This window comes from Silene latifolia, chromosome X, assembly GCF_048544455.1.
Source record: "Silene latifolia isolate original U9 population chromosome X, ASM4854445v1, whole genome shotgun sequence".
NCBI lineage: Eukaryota > Viridiplantae > Streptophyta > Magnoliopsida > Caryophyllales > Caryophyllaceae > Silene > Silene latifolia.
The window spans coordinates 343,778,824-343,798,540 of NC_133537.1; the positions used below are offsets into that span (position 1 = coordinate 343,778,824).

The following is a 19,717-nucleotide window of genomic DNA, read 5'->3' on the forward strand; positions in this document are numbered from 1 at the left end:
CCCGAGGAAATTTCTATGTGATTTCCGGAGAATTTTATTCCGGGACCCCAGAATCCCGAAAAACCGTGTATTATTATACACTTCAATTTCACCCGTTCGGAAGGTCGTACCGGAACCTGTTTGTTTTTCTCCCTGTTTTTCAATCACGCGTCCGAGCTCATTTCAGCAATCAACCTGTTCGATTTCAGGAATCAACCTGTTCGATTTCAGCCTCAAATAACGAGCTTTAACACATTTTTACGATAATCCGAGTTTCGGCGAATGCTGGTTTGTGGCACACCGGCACCCCCAAATGTCTTCCATTGGTACTTAAACTTTGCGTGGCCGCTTTATCTGACCCGAGGACTTTCTATGTGATTTCCAGAGAAATTTATTCCGAGACCCCGGAATCCCGAAAAACCGTGTATTATACACTTCAATTTCAGCCGTTCGGAAGGTCGTACCATAACCTGTTTCTTTTTCTCCCTGTTTATCAATCACGCGTCCGAGCTCATTTCAGGAATCAACCTGCTTGATTTCAGGAATCAACCTGTTCGATTTCAGCCTCAAATAACGAGCTTTAACACATTTTTCACGATAATCCGAGTTTCGACGAATGCTGGTTTGTGGCACACCGGCACCCCCAAATATCTTCCGTTGGTGCTCAAACTTTGCGTGGCCGTTTTACCTGACCCGAGGAACTTTCTATGTGATTTCCGAAGAATTTTATTCCGGGACCCCGGAATCCCGAAAAACCGTGTATTATACACTTCAATTTCAAAGTTAGGAAGGTCGTAAATCTAACTGTTTCTTTTCTCCTGTTTCTCAATCACGCGTCCGAGTTCATTTTAGGAATCAACCTGTTCGATTTCAGCCTCAAATAACGAGCTTTAACACATTTTTCACGATAATCCGAGTTTCGGCGAATGCTGGTTTGTGGCATACCGGCATCCCCAAATGTCTTCCGTTGGTGCTCAAACTTTGCGTGGCCGCTTTATCTTATCCGAGGAACTTTCTATGTGATTTCTGGACAATTTTATTCCGGGACCCCGGAATCCCGAAAAACCGTGTATTATACACTTCAATTTCAAATTCGGAAGGTCGTCTTAACCTGTTTTTTTTCTCCCTGTTTTTCAATCACGCGTCCGAGCTCATTTCAGGAATCAACATGTTCGGTTTCAGCCTCAAATAACGAGCTTTAACACATTTTTCACGATAATCCGAGTTTCGGCGAATGCTGGTTTGTGGCACACCGGAACCCCCAAATGTCTTCCATTGGTACTCAAACTTTGCGTGGCCGCTTTATGTGACCCGAGGAACTTTCTATGCGATTTTCGGAGAATTTTATTCCGGGACCCCGGAATCCCGAAAAACCGTGTATTATACACTTCAATTTTAGCCGTTAGGAAGGTCGTACCAGAACCTGTTTCTTTTTATCCCTTTTTTAAATTACGCGTCCGAGCTCATTTCAGGAATCAACCTGTTCGATTTCAGCCTCAAATAACGAGCTTTAACACATTTTTCACGATAATCCGAGTTTCGGCAAATGCTGGTTTGTGGCACAGCGGCACCCCCAAATGTCTTTCGTTGGTGCTCAAAATTTGCGTTGCCGCTTTATATGACCCGAGGAACTTTCTATGTTATTTCCGGAGAATTTTATTTCGGGACCCCAGAATCCCGGAAAATCGTGTATTATACACTTCAATTTCAGCCGTTCGGAAGGTCGTACCGGAACCTGTTTCTTTTTCTCCCTGTTTTTAAATCACGCGTCCGAGCTCATTCCAGGAATCAACTTGTTCGATTTTAGAAATCAACCTGTTCGATTTGAGCCTCAAATAACGAGCTTTAACACATATTTCACGATAATCCGAGTTTCGGCAAATGCTGGTTTGTGGCACACCGGCACCCCCAAATGTCTTCCATTGGTGCTCAAACTTTGCGTGGCCGCTTTATCTGACCCGAGGAACTTTCTATGTCATTTCCGGAGAATTTTATTCCGGGACCCCGGAATCCCGAAAAACCGTGTATTACAAACACTTCAATTTCAGCCGTTCGGAAGGTCGTAGCGGAACTTGTTTCTTTTTCTCCCTGTTTTTCAATCACGCGTCTGAGCTCATTTTAGGAATCAACCTGTTTGATTTCAGGAATCAACCTGTTCGATTTCAGCCTCAAATAACGAGCTTTAACACATTTTTCACGATAATCCGAGTTTCGGCGAATGCTGGTTTGTGGCACACCGGCACCCCCAAATGTCTTCCATTGGTGCTCAAACTTTGCGTGGCCGCTTTATCTGACACGAGGAACTTTCTAAGTGATTTCCGGAGAATTTTATTCCGGGACCACGGAATCCCGAAAAACTGTGTATTATATAATTCAATTTCAGCCGTTCGGAAATCGTACCGAAACCTGTTTCTTTTTCTCCCTGTTTTTAAATCACGCGTCCGATCTCACTTCAGGAATCAACCTGTTCGATTTCAGAAATCAACCTGTTCGATTTCAGCCTCAAATAACGAGCTTTAACACATTTTTCACGATAATCCGAGTTTCGGCAAATGCTGGTTTGTGGCACACCGGCACCCCTAAATGTCTTCCGTTAGTGCTCAAACTTTGCGTGGCCGCCTTATCTGACCCGAGGATCTTTCTATGTGATTTCCGGAGAATTTTATTCCGGGACCCCGGAATCCCGAAAAACCGTGTATTATAAAACACTTCAATTTCAGCCGTTCGGAAGGTCGTACCGGGACCTGTTTCTTTATCTCCCTGTTTTTCAATCACGCGTCGGAGCTCATTTTAGGAATCAACCAGTTCGATTTCGGGAATCAACCTGTTCGATTTGAGCCTCAAATAACGAGCTTTAACACATATTTCACGATAATCCGAGTTTCGGCGAATGCTGGTTTGTGGCACACCGGCACCCCCAAATGTCTTCCGTTGGTGCTCAAACTTTGCGTGGCCGCTTTATCTGACCCGAGGAACTTTCTATGTGATTTCCGGAGAATTTTATTCCGGGACCCCGGAATCCCGAAAAACCGTGTATTACACTTCAATTTCAGCCGTTCGGAAGGTCGTACCGGAACCTTCTTCTTTTTCTCCCTGTTTTTCAATCACGCGTCCGAGCTCATTTCAGGAATCAACCTGTTCGATTTCAGAAATCAACCTGTTCGATTTCAGCCTCAAATAACGAGCTTTAACACATTTTTCACGATAATCCGAGTTTCGGCAAATGCTGGTTTGTGGCACACCGGCACCCCCAAATATCTTCCGTTGGTGCTCAAACTTTGCGTGGCCGCTTTATCTGACCCGATGAACTTTTTATGTGATTTCCGGAGAATTTTATTCCGGGACCCCGGAATCCCGAAAAACCGTGTATTATACACTTCAATTTCAGCCAAGCTTATTACGAAAGACCCATCTTGTACCAATTACAGTACGTTGAGAGGGCCTAGGGACAAGATGCCATACCTTGTTTCTTTCAAATTGCTCTAATTCTTCTTGCATTGTCTTAACCCAATATGTATCTTCGAGAGCCATAGTGAAATGAGTGGGTTCTATTTGTGAGAGGAATGCATCGAACGCACAGAAGTTTTGGAGCGATGATTTGGTTTGTTTCCAGAACTTAGGTCATCGGTTAGGTTTGAAAGAGGGTGAGAACTTTGATGTTTCCATTTTTAGGAACAAGAGTGTATGAGGCTTCATTTAGTTCTGATATCACAGTGGATGTCACTATTGCATCAGGGTTATTTTGTGAGGGTGAGTTGGGGGCAATTTCTGTTTGAGAAAGTTGCTCACTTGCTTCTTCATTTGTTTATGTTTGAGCAGGTTGCTCACTTACAACCTCATTTCCCCTGGATGAACTAGCCCCTGTCGTCTTGAGATGAGGGAGGATCAGTTCCCTCTAAATTTTGGCCTGCTTCATCGTGCAACAGTGGCTCAAACTGTTGCTCAGCCTCTTCATCTACTTGGTCCATATCGTGACGTATCATCCCAATCTCGAAATTATCACCCTCTTCAAATTTTGAGAAGTAACAAAGGACATTTGAGGGTGCCAGTATGCAATAAACCAAAGTTCGGCGAAAATTGGATAATCATTAAAATGGAATACATGTTATTTGGGGCTGTAATCGAATAGAGTAATCCTTGACGTGACCCTTAACACGTGGTAGGAAAACCGGGATAAAAAGAAACGTGGCCTCGTATGACCTTCCGAACATCACAAATTGAAGTGTATAAAATACACGAGTTTCGGGATTTCAGTGTCTCGGAACAAATATGTCCGAAAATTGCACGGATGGCTTCTCGAGTCAGATAAAGTGACTCACATATTTTGAGGAGTATAAGGATAACAAAGGGATTAAATGGTCTGAAATACAGACATCGCAAGATCTCGGGGGAACTTTTCGAGCTATGTCGTATATAAGAAACCAACTGTATAAACTATAAACTACATTTTAAGTCGCATGAAAGGATTCTGAACGAGAGTCATTTTAGAGAATAGTGGTTCATTAATAGGGTTTAGCCAAATAATTTCACCAGTTTTAAAATCCCATTGAAATTTTTCGATCATGAAGGTATAAAAGCGCTTTTTGGCCAACTGGGTCCGGAATACAAAATCTCGAAAATTACTCCGCAAACTCTATACCATAGAAAATTAGAGGCTTAAAGGTGCTTTTTGAGCAATGTCGTAAATAGATGAAACCGGCTATATACATCAGAGGGTTTTCGAGCAATTTCATGAGTAATATGAAGATTATCAAAAACTATCAATTATGAAGATTTTTGCTGTATAAAATAAAAAAACTATGAAAAAGTAAAAACTAAAAAGCCACAACAATATAAATGTCATTACAACCCAAAAACAAATCAAATACCACACAATTAAATTACATACATAAACACACAAGATATTCATTCCCACAAGAACAAATAAATAAATAAATAAAAGAATGTACGGGGAAATAAGAATAGTGTAAGTTTTTTTGTATAGTTACTTAAGTTTTCCCCAGTCACAGTTCACACTGCAAAAACTCCCTCAGAATTTGCTTCCTTTTCAAGTGCTTTTTCCAGCCTTGCTTCAAATGGTGTAGAATCCCAAATTACTTCAGCACTCTGCAATAATCAATTCACAATTGTATCAATTTTACCAAAAACATAAAAATAATAACTCAATACGAATGAGCCCGACCCAAATCGACCATAACCAACCCGACCTAAAAAGCAAACCAAACGAGTAAGTCTCCTGAGAGACGGTCTCTCAGGAGACTCATGACCATAACTTCAGGACTGAATAGAAAACAGCTCGAGTTTGAACTGACCCATACCAAAATCGACTCAATGACAGCACGGTTCAAACGAGTAAGGGGATGTAATATTAACCTCTCTATATCTGCTTTTGGTGCTTTTTACACTTGACCCTCCTGAATCAGTAGTCTGTCCAGTACGACTCCAGTAGCTTCCAACACTACCAATGATAGGCATATCATCCGGGCTACGACCAGGCGACTTTCTTGGCGTTGAAGAAGCCGACATCTGCCTGATTTCTTCCACAGTCAAAGCTCCCAATATAGGCCTATCCTCAAACTTATTAGGTGTAACAACTGTAACTGGTTTCCCAACTGAAACTGAACTATTTCTACTGTCATTTCTCTGAAACCAGTCTTTTTCCGACCCCACCAGCCACGTCGACAGACTCGTATCCACTGCTATCTCCTTCTTACCCTGCAACATCTCCTTTTTTACAGGAAAGCTAAAATCTTGGACAGAATTAACATTCTCCTTCGGTTCATCTTTCGACATTACCCTTCTTGACCTAGCCTTAATATCCTTCCACTGAGTAAGATTCTCAACCGGGTTCAACACAGAATCGACATACTTTCCTCGATCAAACCGACATTCTGAAACCTGCAGTGGACTATTCACCTCCTTATCCCCTCCTGCAGTCCCTAACTTATGCTTCCTGGAATCTAATGACAGTGAAAACAATGATTCAGATGACTGTTCATCTTTAACTCCGTCATCATTATCTTCATCCTCTTCGTCGTAATCATCAGCATCTTCATACTCATCATCAGATGATAGAATATCATCAAATTCATCATCACTATCCCTAGAATTTTGGTATCTATGATTAAGTGGATAAGAGAAGAGACTAGATGAACTTGAATCAGATCCACATTCACATACAGTAACTTGTTTTTCATCATTCTTTCGGTTTTCTTCATTAATTTCTTCGATTTCTTCTTCATCTTTCGTCAAATTCTCGTAAAATTTGACATTTAAATCAAAAGTCACTTTCTTTCTTCCACTTCTGTTTGATTTCTCAGTCTTCTCATCTCTATTTACACAATCATCGAAATTCGCAATTAAAATGATGAACTTATTAAATATTACTATTTCCGTCTCAATCATTTATTTACCTTTGATTAAAATACCCTCCCAAAGAATATAAACCGTAAACAAATGATTGGGACGGAGAGGTATTATTAAAATACCAAGAAAAATACGCCCTAACACGATTACTTATATAAAACGGTTTTACACAATAACTTATACAAATTTGACGGTTTTACACAAATTTATTGTAAAACGATTTTAACGGATTTATAAAATTTCTGAAAAATATGAAAAAAAAAACTTACATTGAATTATGCAATATATTAATGGCATTCTCAGCATTCACTTCTCCTTGTTGTCCTTCTTCTTGTTCTTCTTGTTTTTCGGCTTTCGAATCGGTTTCTTCTTGTTGTTGGATCAACTGAGGTACTTTGAAGTCTTCAACAGACTGATAATTCTGAAGCTGTGAAACCAAGAAAATCAATCAATCAATAATTATAATTTATATTATAAATAATCGAAACCCGAAAAAGAAAGAAACTTTACATGATGAAGAAGGGAAGGATGGTGCTGACAAGGCTTAAGAGATCGTCTTCGACGACGACGGCGAGACGGATTACAATTACTAAAACAAGTTGTGAAACACCCCATCGACAATAGTGAATAATCCCCTCGAGTTTTGATAATGTTGCCACTATAGAATGGGGTAGAAGGGCAAAATGGTCAAAATAGAAGGGACATTGGTCCGAGGTTTGGGATTTAGAGAGGGAAAGAGACGTTATGGAGGGAGAGAAGGCAGGGGATAAAGAGAGGTTTTGTGAGGGTAAAATGGGAAGTTTTGAGGAATGGAAGAATATTACCGTTAGAAGAGTAGCGGGTTAGCGGCTATTGAGCCGTTGGGAAGCATAAATTTGCACTTTTAGCTTTGGTGGGCACTAAACTACTAATGGGTATGATTGTATGATAAGTGTCTTGGGCTTTGGTGGGTGTGTAAGAGCATATACTCCTGCAATAAGACGGGGACGGAGGTATCCGTCTTAATATTAAAACGAATTAAATATTATTTTACATTTATATATAGAATGTATTATGCTTTTGTCTTATTCCTCCAACATGTGTATATTTGACCTGTTTTAAGCTTAAAAAAGATATATCAAATTCTCCTATTCATTTGTTTACCATTTATACCTGACTTAAATGAGGATTTGTCTTTTTAGACTTACTCAAGAATTACTTTGGAAGCACGGACACTCCTTTCGACTAGCGTTTCTGTGTCCCACATCATATTCGACACCAACGACACACGTAAAACATGCGACGGAATGTTTCGAACATGGATAAAACCGTGTCCAGTTTTAATTTATTTGGACACCGTCTGGCGCTGTGTCTTGACTTATTTTCACTCACATGGTTTTGAATCATCACCTCGATTTTTACACTTACTCACGAACTAGTATCTACAACATGTAAATGACAAAAAGTAATACGATCAAATACTCAACTAGTTTAGGTTGATAAGGTTATGATTGGTGGTATTCATGATCTGGATTCGAACCACGTCAACTTAAAAAAACACCTTTATAGAGTTATAGCTCCTTATACACAAAGGAAAAAAAATCAAAAACAACATAAGTTAATAACCACAATTATTATAAGAACTACTAATTCCGAAATACAGTTTTATTTACATCATAAAACCTAACTATTTGACACTATAAGCACAAATAGGATTGAATAACTAATTATATTATCAATTAGTCTCTAAACATTCCGTATTTGTCTTATACATCCTATTTAGCTCGTTTTAAGTTAAGACTTAAGATGAATATTAGATCTAAACACCCATAATTTGTATTATATTTAGGATTATTTCACAGGAATAATCCAACCTATGGCTGTTCCACCTATATTAATCCATCCTTTACAATAATCCATAATAATCCCACCTATTACACGACTTACCCTGTTTGCACCAATGTGAAGGGCTACCTGTTAAACAGGTAAACCCTAATACTAATGAATTAAACCTGTCTTTTTTTTGTTTTACAATCAATCTTCCACAACACACTTCACTCCGTCTCTCTCACTTCCCTTCTTTGACGCCATTAATCTCTTCACTGTCAAGCTTCTAAAAGACGCCATTGATCATCCTCATCTGCGGCATACGCCATTGATCATCTTCAATGGCTTCCAAAGTAAGTTTTCCATCAAATTTAATAAGTGTTAGGTTAATTTGAAATTAACTCGCGAAATTAACTGTAATGTTGATGTTAATTGGGCAATTTTTTCATCAAATTTATTTTTAATCTTGTTAATGTTGATGTTAATTTTCAATTGAAATTAATTTTGACAAATCATTTTGTTTGTTTAACATTGAATTAAATTAGAAAGCCTAATTTGTATATAATGCTGTTTTAATTTAGGAAAATCATTGGCAAACTGTAACCTTGAAATTGTGGTATGGAAGTTCTTTTGTTAAGAATGATAAGGGTTTGAGTTATAAGGGTAGGAGTTTTAGGACTGTTAGTGTAGACCCGGATGAATTATGTTGGTTTACTATACTAGAGGAGGCTGAGAAATGTGGGGATTTTAAGAGAAATGTTGATGGTATCTTCTATATGAACCCGGGTGTTGGCTTGCAAAAAGCTCAAGATGATAAGGATCTTTGGAATAATTTGTAAACTGGCAAAGAATTAGTAGGATGGCTGAGTGTTGGTTAGTTGTTGAAAGTGATGTGGAAGAGGTAATGAATTTAATAGTGTCACAGAGGACACCTGCAAGTATAGTCAACCCTCCCCAAAAATTGACTCCTAGAAGGAAAACAGTGGCTTACAAAAAAAATGCAAATGCTTCTCATAAAGGGGGACCACCTAAGCCTTCTCCCATTTCTGAAACCCTAAGGGAATCTAATGACATAGCCTCCAAAAAAGCTACCACTCATAATGAAATAGCCTTAAAAAAAGCTACCACCCCTTCTCTCACATCTTTGAATACATTTACTTCTGAGACTTCTGAGGCAGTAAATGAACCACCTCCAAAAATCACTCACAATACTACCCAAGACACTTCAATAAGCAAAAACAGTGGTTTAGATTTCACTCAACCTTCTCATGATTTCACTGAAAACTCTTTTGATTTCAATGACATAAGAATATCAGATCTCTTTGACTCTTATGAAGAAAATGCAGATAAAGCTGGTTTGTCTTATAACTTTGATGAGGAGTGGGATGACTTGAGTGAGGGGGAGGATCCTGGTTATGAACCTGATTTTGAGGAAGGTGTAAGTGATGAAGAGGATGATTTGAGTGAGGTTGAGTTAGTTGATGAGGAAGTTCCCATAATTGAGCATGAGGATTTATATGAGGCAGTTGAGAACTTTATTGAGAAGGAGGATATTTTGTTGAGTGATAACTCAGATGAAGAGTTGAACCAAGCAAGGGAGAAAGTGAAGGCTTGGAATGCTAAGGCTCTAAAAATAGCAAAACAATTAGAACTTGAAGCGGATCTACACTCTTACCTGTCAAGAAAAAGAAGTTGTGAAAGAAAAAGTGGTGCGGGGTAAAAACAAAGTGGACCTAGTGGAAGAGTAAGTGACTATGATGATAGTGGTGATGAAATACACACACCTGTAGAAAGTGAAGAAGATCCTGTGCCAGGTAAGAGGAGAAGGTCAACTCTCCCAGAAGTGAATGAGAAAACAGACTTTAGTAAGTTGAAGTGGTGTGTGGGGATAAAATTTCCAAATAGAGATCGGTTCGAGATCGTGTTACTAGATATGCGAGCTCAAGGGAGAAACCTAACATTTGATGTCAGTGACAAAGGAAGAGGCCAAAGACTTGGAGTGAGGTGTTTACCAGGCTGCCCATTCAAGTTATATGGTAGCTGGGATAACACACTAGCTTGTATATCTTGGTGAAGACTGTAGATCCAAATCACACCGTCACGTAAATATGGAAAGTAACAGCGTTGAAGTCCACATGGGTAGCTAAGCAATTCTTAGAAGTCTTTAAAGCAAGGCCTCACTGGCCAGCTAAGGATATCATTGAAACTGTGAGAAGGGCTTACAAGGTTCTAATTAAAAAAAATTTTGCTTACAAGGTCAAGTATCATGCTCATAAAATGCTACATGGTTCAATGAAGGAGCATTATAGCAAGCTTGGTAGTTATTTGCAAGCTCATTCGAAGGAAATCCAGAAAGTGTTTTCAAATTGGAAACAAATCCTAATGTGACAAGTAGCATACCTGTTTTTCAGAGATTGTTTATCTGTTTTGATGCTCTCAAAAAAGGATGGCTTGAAGGATGTAGGAAGATCTTATGTATAGATGCTTGCTTTTTGAAAACATTTTTGGGAGGGCAGTTGATTGGGGCAATTGGTAGAGATGCCAATGAACAAATGTACCCTCTAGCATGGGCTGTAGTTGAAGGAGAAAACAATGACTCCTATGAGTGGTTTTTTCAAAGAACTTAAGGAAACACTTGGAGAGAGAGATGGAAATGGGTGGACAATCATTTCGGATCAACACTGGTATATTTCCATCCTACAAATGTTCTTCAATGTTCTAATTATCCTTACTTAAAACAAATTTGCCTCTACTTTGTATAATGGTGGTGTGTTTATGTTTTTAATGATGCAGAGCATATTGACTGTGGTTGCCAAGGAGCTCCCCAAAGCTGAACATAGACATTGTGCCAGGCACATTTTTGCAACCGGCACAAGTCTTATAAGGGAGATGAAATGAAGTCATTATTCGGTCTTGTGCAAAGGCATACAACAAGGCAGATTTCAATGATGCCTTAAATGAAATGAGGGAAGTAGATCACAAAGCTGCTGATGCATTCATGGCCTGTAATCCCAACCTATTCTGCAGAGCATTTATCAGTACAGATACAAAGACTGATGTGATTGTAAACAATATGGCTGAAACTTTCAATGCATACATCATAGAAGCTAGGGCAAAGCACTTGATCTACATGCTTGAAGATATAAGGTGTTCCATGATGGAGAGACTAGTGTTGAAGAAAACAGAAATGCAAAAAAAGTCAGGGACAGTGTGCCCTAGAGTTCAAGAGAGGCTTGAGTTAGAAAAGGAGAAATCTGCAATCTTTTACATACATATTTTGCTGCATACAATGGTTGTATCAGTCCATGTCCAGGTGAAAGACATTGGACTAAGATTGATCTCCCCTTGAACCCTCCACCAATTAAAGTAGGGCCAGGTAGGCCAAGGAAAAAGAGAAGGAGGGATCCACATGAGGATCCCAAAAGAAGTGGGAAGTTGACCAAACATGGTTTACAAATGACTTGTTCAATTTGCAAGTCCACAACTCACAACAAGAGAAAATGTCCTGACAAGGACAAGGTCATGTCACCACCACCTAAGAGAGGTAGAGGAAGACCTAGGACAAATCCTTGTGTCAGGCAAGATGTTGCAACTGCCTCTACCACCCATCATGAAGCTACTGCACAACCAACTAGACTGGGGAGAAGTGGCAGGACAATAAGAACAGGAAGAGGTGGTGGTAGGGGTGGAACAGGCAGTGCTGGAGCAGGTAGAGGTAGAGGAAGGGTAAGACATGTACTTCAGTTTATGTTTAAGTTTCAATTTCAGTTCAATTGTCATGTTAATTGGCTGTTTAAGTTTCTAATTAATTGTTCTCCTAATTTCAGGTACCACAAGGGATGGGTGTTTTGTTTGATGATCAAGGAAATCCTTTCACCAATCCTCCAAGAACTCAGAGAGGCAGAGGCAGAGGACAGAGAGGCAGAGGAAGAGGTATATTTAACTGGTTAAGCTCAGGTGATCAAGCTTCAACAAGTCAGCCTACACAATCTTCAGTGAACCAGCCATGAAGTGTCCTGAAGTGTAATATTTTGGAACCTGTTGTGCTATGTATTTTGGAACCTGGTTGTGGCAGAAACTTTTGTGCAATGTTTTGGTTTGATGCATTCAAAGACTGAGTGTTGTGTACCCAGTTTATGTAAACTTCAGAATTCTTGTATCATGTATCAGACAAGTTTATTTTGCCAAGGTTATGTAGTACTCATTTTATGCAAAGACAAGATCTTTTGAAGCAATGCCAACATTTTCATTAATTTTCCATCTTCAAAATACAACATTGAATGACAATACAAGCTAATTCAAACACTGGTTTTCCACACCCAACATAATGCAAATAAAATCCAAGAGACTAACAACATATTTACAGCTCTTTTCTCGCTTTTTCGATGTTTTGATATTTCAATTGTTAATTCCATGATATCCTTCTTCAACCTCGCTTTCTTCATCTCCAGTTTCTTCACTTTCTCTACCAAGTTCTTCTTTTCTATGTCTTCATTGTAATAACCCGTGGACATGCTTGAACTTCCCAACATAGCGTCTTCCACCAATTGAAAAAACCCGCAAGGATTATCCTACAAACAAACAACGAAAAAGAACAATTTCTTAACATAAATTACAAGGAACACATTCAATTACACCAATTAATTACAAGGAACAAATTCAATTACTTACCGGCCAAAGGGGACACCCATAAAACTTTTTCCCTGAGTGTACTCGCCCCTTACCCACGATCTTCACCACTGCTTCCACATTATGATTACATAAAACCCTATTTTTGCCTTTGACAGATTGGGAATTAGATGAACTTATGTATGAGGAGTTCATTGTACAATTGAAGCAAGTTTCTTTGAAATTAAAAAAGGGGATTAAATTAATGTTGAAGAAAAAGGCAAATGAAGAAGAGGATGAAGAAATAAGAGAATGGAGAAAAAAGGGGATGAAGAAGATGAACTGAATTTGAAAGGGGAAAGGGAGGTTATAAGCTTAAAAGGAGGTTACCTTTTATCGGAGTAACATAAGTAGGTAAGTGCAAACAGGGTAAGTCGTGTAATAGGTGGGATTATTATGGATTATTGTAAAGGATGGATTAATATAGGTGGAACAGCCATAGGTTGGATTATTCCTGTGAAATAATCCTTATATTTATAGAGTACTAATTGTATGAGTATATTGATTGGCACTTGCTTTATTTCAATATTTATATATATTTTTTTTCGTCATATCTATGTCCTGCAAAATTTAGAATAATATGTCACCGTATCTATTTTGACTTCATATCCATATTGATGCTACCTAGCTTATTACGAAATTTCTTGAATTTTAGATGTCAATTTCACTTCCTCCTTATTGAATCTTAGATCTAAACTACTTCTCTCATAACTTATCGACCTGCTCAAATTATAATTTTATGATAGATATTTAAACTAAAAATTCCTTTGAATAATAGAAGTAAATTAGAAATATTAGGGTGTAATTTTTTAAGAAGCAAGAGATTAAAAGTTTGAAACTTAAACATGCATAATGTCGTTTTGTTGGGAACAAAAAAGTACGGATTCAATAGTATTCTTGTTGCGGAAGCTCTCGCTTTAAAAGAAGATATTTTAGCAGCTAAATACTTAGAAATCTCAAAGTTAATTGTGGAGGGTGATAATTTATGTGTTATTAACTCAATTCGTAGTACTTGGCAAATTACTTGGGAAATTTCTAGTATTTTCAAAGATGTGAAATTAGGCCTTCATTCTTTCGATGAAGTGATGAATCTGATGATTAAACATTACTTTCGTGAAACCAACAAGGACAAGGTTGCTTACTTCATGGCTTCTATTGGACATTCATGTCCAATTCTTTTGAGTTGGTTTGAAAGCCGGTGGTTTCAACCAACGTACCTCTCTCATTCGAAAGGATGAGATTGGTTGGACCATGATCAATCTAATTTTCTTACTTAAAAAAAAAAAAAAAAAAAAAAAAAAAAAAACTAGCAAGTACCTAAATGACTAAATTATTTTGTGCATGTATTTATTGAGAGCGAAAGTGACAAGTGTGCCTATCCAACATGAATGGCATGGCCCATGGGCCAACGAATAATACGCAAACAAACAAAAACAACGTTTGGTATCTACTCTTTGGTGGCCACTTGATTTAGAACATTTACCCGTCTATTCTCATCATGGCCCCCCTTGCCCGGCCCTCTTCCTAATCTTCGTAAATCTCTTATAATATCGTCTTATAAATACTTCATATTTATGCAGATTCCAAATAGTATAAATCAAATTATAAACAATTTCTCAAAGAAATATAAAGAGTTTATAAACAATACTCCCTCCGAATATATATGTTCTTCCTATTTTTCTATTATATGTGAGTAGTATTTTAATGAAATGAGAAAAACATTAAAATTTGGAGGGAGTAGTATGTTTTGAAATTTATCTAATTTTATTTTATTTGAACAGTCTCATACTCTCATCCCCCTTATACTAAGGCCTTGTTTGGATAGGAAAAAAGGAGGGAAAGGAAGGGGAGGGGAAGGAGGGAAGAGAAAAGAAGGGAAGGGGAGGGAAGGGAGAATGGAGGAGATGATTTTTCCTCCAAATCTTGCTTATGTTGGTAGGGAAATAATTTGCCTTGTAGGAGAGAAATTGAGGGATCCATTTTCCCTCCCCTCCAAATCCCTCTACCTTCATTTTGCTAACCAAACAATGAATTTCTCATCCTTCCAATTCCTTCCCGTCCCTTTCCCTCCAAATCCCTCAATCCAAACACACCCTAAGGGTGTGTTTGGATAAAATGTGGAGGGAAAGGAAGGGCGGGGGGGGGGGGAGGGAAGAAGAAAGGGAGGGGGAAGGGGAGGGAAATGGGGTATGGGTGTTTGGATACAATTTTCCTCCAAATCTTGCCTATTGTAGAGAGATTTTGATTTGCCTTGGAGGAGAGAAAATGGATCCGTCCAAATCATTCTCTCTTCATTTCCTTCCACCCTTATTTGCTATCCAAACAAGGAATTTTAAATCTCATGCTCTCCCTCCCTTTCTTTTCCCTCCAATTCCTTCAATCCAAACACACCCTAAGTGTTTGGATAGGATAAAAGGAGAGAAAGGGAGGGGAGGGAGAATGAGGGACGGGGAAGGAAGGGAAAGGGAGGGGAGGGGAATGGGGTGTGGGTGTTTGGATACAATTTCCCTCCAAATCTCGCTTATCATGGAGAGGCTTTTTTGATTAAATTTGAATCCCTCCAAATCTCTCCCCCTCCATTTCCCTCCAACCTCATTTGTTATCCAAACAAGGGATTTTAAACCCCTTACTCTCCCTCCCTTTCTTTTCCCTCTAAATCACTCAATCCAAACACACCCTAAAAGAATAAGAGATCTCTCAAATTTTCCCGCCTAAATGAATTTGGCTATAACTGGGCTTTCATTATATCATATTTGTAATTGAGCTTTTATTTTATCATATATGTAATTGAACTTTCTTTATATCTACAATTGTGGGATTATACTGAACTTTGTTTTTCCACCGATTAATACAAAACATTAATAATAATAAATCTTACAATTAAATTTCAAATTGAATGAAATAACAGTTGTATAATTGTTATTTTTTTTAATATTTTTATCTAAAAATTGCGCATTCGCGCGAGATTTATAGTAGTTTCCTACTACACGTATAAATATATGTACCATCATTCATTATTTCTATATGCCACTTGATATAGCTCTTTTGGTATTTAGTGGATCACAAAATCTCATTTATGACGGCACGTATCCGTCACTTTGGAGTGACGGATACCATTTTCCCTCACAAATGACCCAGATAGAGGAGAGAGGGAAGCACATGGGGGTGCCCCCACCTTGTCCCCCTATCTGTTTTGTGAGTGACATTATCCGTCACTTGCTCCGACCCGTCTTCAGCAAGACTAATTGTTAGTGGATTTGGTTATTGACAATATGAGAAGAGTAAGGAGTACAGGTTGAACAGTTTGAGTCGGCCAATTTTGGTTTTACAAAAACATACTCCCTCCATTCAACAATTATCACCCCATTTCAATATAATACCTCTCATATATAATGGAGAAATGGGGTGATAATTTTTGAATGGAGGGAGTATATAATTAGAATGGGTCAATCAAGTTATTTAGGAGTAAGGATCAATGTGCAACAATAAATATCCAAACCGAGCCATAATGAACGGGTCAATTCGAGTTAATGGTCAAGCCCGAGTCCAATTTGGGTGTCTGATTAAGTACGGATCATCGGTTAGTCAGATCATTTTTCGGGGGTCAATTAAGAAAAAGCTTTAAATGATGAAGAATTTGAGTAATCAACTCATTCAAGTTAGTACATTTTTACAACCTAATTTCAAATTCTAGTACAATCACCTATTGAAGTTAGCTAACTTGGATGGTTTTCCCACTAATTAAGCTAAGTATATGTTCCTTGTTGTTCATGAACAATTGACAATTAAAATGGTTAAAACTTAAAACTGAGTTTAATACTTACGGAGTACTAAACATAACAATTGTTTTAGATTTTAGTTTTTGTGTTCGAATCCTGAGAATACATCAATATTAAAATCTGCAAGAGAGAAGCTTTACTGTTTTAATAGTCTTATCCTGCTTGAACTCGGACTAAATCAAATAATATAAAATGAAAAAAATAAATTAAATAGAGTATTACTCCGTACATTTACTCCCCCAACCAAGAGTTTTGGCAATTTTGTCAGTCCTATAAAAAATTCCTGACTCATTCATTTCACTTAATGTGTGAATTACTACATTCTCGAATGTTGGTGTACCACTAATTATTACTTGTCATTCATTGTTTTTTCTTCTTTTTGTTCTTCTTTGCTCAATCTTCTTCAACTTTGCTTCCTAGTTAATTAAAGCCTCTTTTTAATCCTCTTTTCTTCCAAGTTTCAACACCCTAAAGTGTTCCACATTCAAGTACAACCACTTTTTATGAATTCCTTATGCCCAAATTATACTGTAAGACTCTCGTAAGGTGAAATCACATAAAAAAAATGAGCATTCTTATTATAAAGTGGTCACTTTTTATCTGTCACACCATACAACTGTCGCACACATAGTTATCATTCCTCTTTATATATCCCTTGGCTTTTTAAGTTTACAAATCCTGCCTGTAAGACAACCTTATATAGAACGAATCTTGTAGATAACTAATTTTTTATTTTAAATGAATTAACATTTGTATTTAATAAAACCGTTTTACAAGTATTTTGTGTAAGGTGGCCTTAGACCTTATACAAACAACTCTCTTCAAATTTGTCTCAATTTTATGATTTTATTATACGATCAATGTCATTTATTAGTGATTGATTTGTTTAACCAAAATACTATAGTATAATTTTGTGACACACATTATGGTAAAACTATCTTTTAATTAACTAAATACTCATGAAAATGTAGCTACCATTACATATTTACATCTTTATAGTATATTTGCATGGGAATAATAGGTTTTGAGGACAAAAAATGAGTTACAATTCTAGATAATAATTGAAATAAGATCTAGATTATTAATATTTAAATAAATTATTGTCCTACTCTATAATTTACTGATCTTGGCACATGCCTCATGCCTTCCCACCTTAGAATATTCATACAAATTCATCAACAATAATGAGAAAAGGAATAAAAATGATATGCACTCCTCATTTATGTAATTTCGGATTACCAAATTCGTAATACGACCGGTTAGAATTTATAATACGAATAGACAATTTACTTAAATAAAGCATAAATAAGTTAAATTATAACCCATAAATAAGTTAAATTATAACTCAACACACCATAATTCGATGTAATTTGAATTCTTATGTCGCGTGAATTGATTTGTGATTTGATAGGTAACTAAGCGGATCCGACACCGATGATGTAATACCTTATACTATATCAATAATGTTTACGAGTATAATTTTATTATACATCCAAGCATCTACTATCATGTTTGTAACTTGGTATAAATTATTCCAAGTCAAATCTATAGTGATATACACATAAACTAGTGTTATAATAATGATAAATGACAGACTTTTACATTACTCAATATTGTCATAATATATAGACGATCGTCATGAACTCTCTAATTAACTTTCGTGTGGACTATGATCATAAATAATGGACCCTCTATTATTTCTTTCTGAGCTGGTCTTCCTTAAGACGGTCATATCCGTATTAAGTGTAAAACGGGTCAAATATTATCTCATATAACTGGACGAGACTCCAGTATAGCATTTCAGAGGCCTTATGCTTTTGTCTCATTCATTCATGATCTATATGACTCGTTTTATTGTCTAAGACGGAAAAGTTTGTGTTTATATTAATATGAATTATTAATTACAAATTGACAAATTGTATGTAGCAAAATTTTGATTTTTGATTGGGTGATCCATCAATTGCCAGCTGATCACTGACAAGTATAGGTTTTATAGTGAGTCGTATTTTTTTCTCTATTATTTTTGGTTACGTAGGTGTTTACTCCATCGTAGAATATTCATAATAATAATAATTTAAATATGTTAATAATTGTACTAACCATGGTGGATTTTTCTTTAATTTTTTTTATTTGGATCATTTCATATTACAAAGACATCTTAGAATTATTGTCGGTGACAAAAATTAGTACGGGTGCTTAAAATATTAAAATCGACACATATAAATGACATAACACCCAACTAAATGATACGTAGAAAATTTTCTTTTTTCCTTATGGGAAAAGACATCTTAAAATTCTTCACGGTGACAAAAAATTGTAGGAGTACAAAAATTAGTACGGGTGCTTAAAATTCTAAAATCGACACATATAAATGACATAACACCCAACTAAATGATACATAGAAAATTTTCTTTTTTCCTTATGTGGAAAGACATCTTAAAATTCTTCTCGGCGACAAAAATTAGTAGACTATACCACCAAAGTTATCTTGTAATGAGCGAAAACAAGGTGGTTTCAAAAAAATGAAAAAAAAGGGTTTCACAAAGGCCAATTAGTAGACTATATTAGGTTTAGAATCCAAACTCTGTATTAAAAATTTTTAGTTTTGTTTTAAAGAATCTGAGTTATACGGTAGAGTTTCTGAACTCACACACTTAAATATAAAAAAATAAAAAAATCAGAAAAATTACACATAAACTCGGATAAATGTATAATGGTTGTACAATGCTTATACAACTGGAGGTATACTGGTATAGACGTATAGTAGTATTTACCCACAACGACTTGTACCACGGATTTACTGTAACTTATTGTGAGATTATTTTATCTTAAAAATGGTGTTTAATCTCTTATACGAAGTCCACTACTAATCGATGACCCTTTAATACGCACAAAATTCTGGTTTAAGATAGAAGTATTTGTCTTAAACCTTAAAACAGGTCAAATGTAAATTTTAAAACGGGTCAAGTATATAGCAAATCTATATCTTTCATTAATTGAACAAGTCTCCTTTGATTAATTGATACTCGTAGTTTGATTACTTGATACCTTCACTACATAAAAGTATAAAACAGATGTAGGAGTCCATAGAAACAAATCTGTTCAAGGTCGTAACTTGT

The 19,717-nt window shown here is 36.9% G+C and overlaps 1 protein-coding gene across 1 annotated transcript; it reads right to left on the reverse strand.

Annotated features, from left to right (window-relative positions):
- Positions 1–4,752: 4,752 nt before the first annotated feature.
- Positions 4,753–7,134, reverse strand: LOC141619699 (uncharacterized). The gene is made up of 4 exons (XM_074436720.1): positions 6,856–7,134; positions 6,615–6,772; positions 5,353–6,310; positions 4,753–5,085 (listed from the first exon to the last, which is right to left on the reverse strand). The coding sequence occupies exons 1-4, from the start codon at positions 6,958–6,960 to the stop codon at positions 4,990–4,992; spliced, it is 1,317 nt and encodes a 438-aa protein (XP_074292821.1). The 5' UTR covers positions 6,961–7,134; the 3' UTR covers positions 4,753–4,989.
- Positions 7,135–19,717: the final 12,583 nt, after the last annotated feature.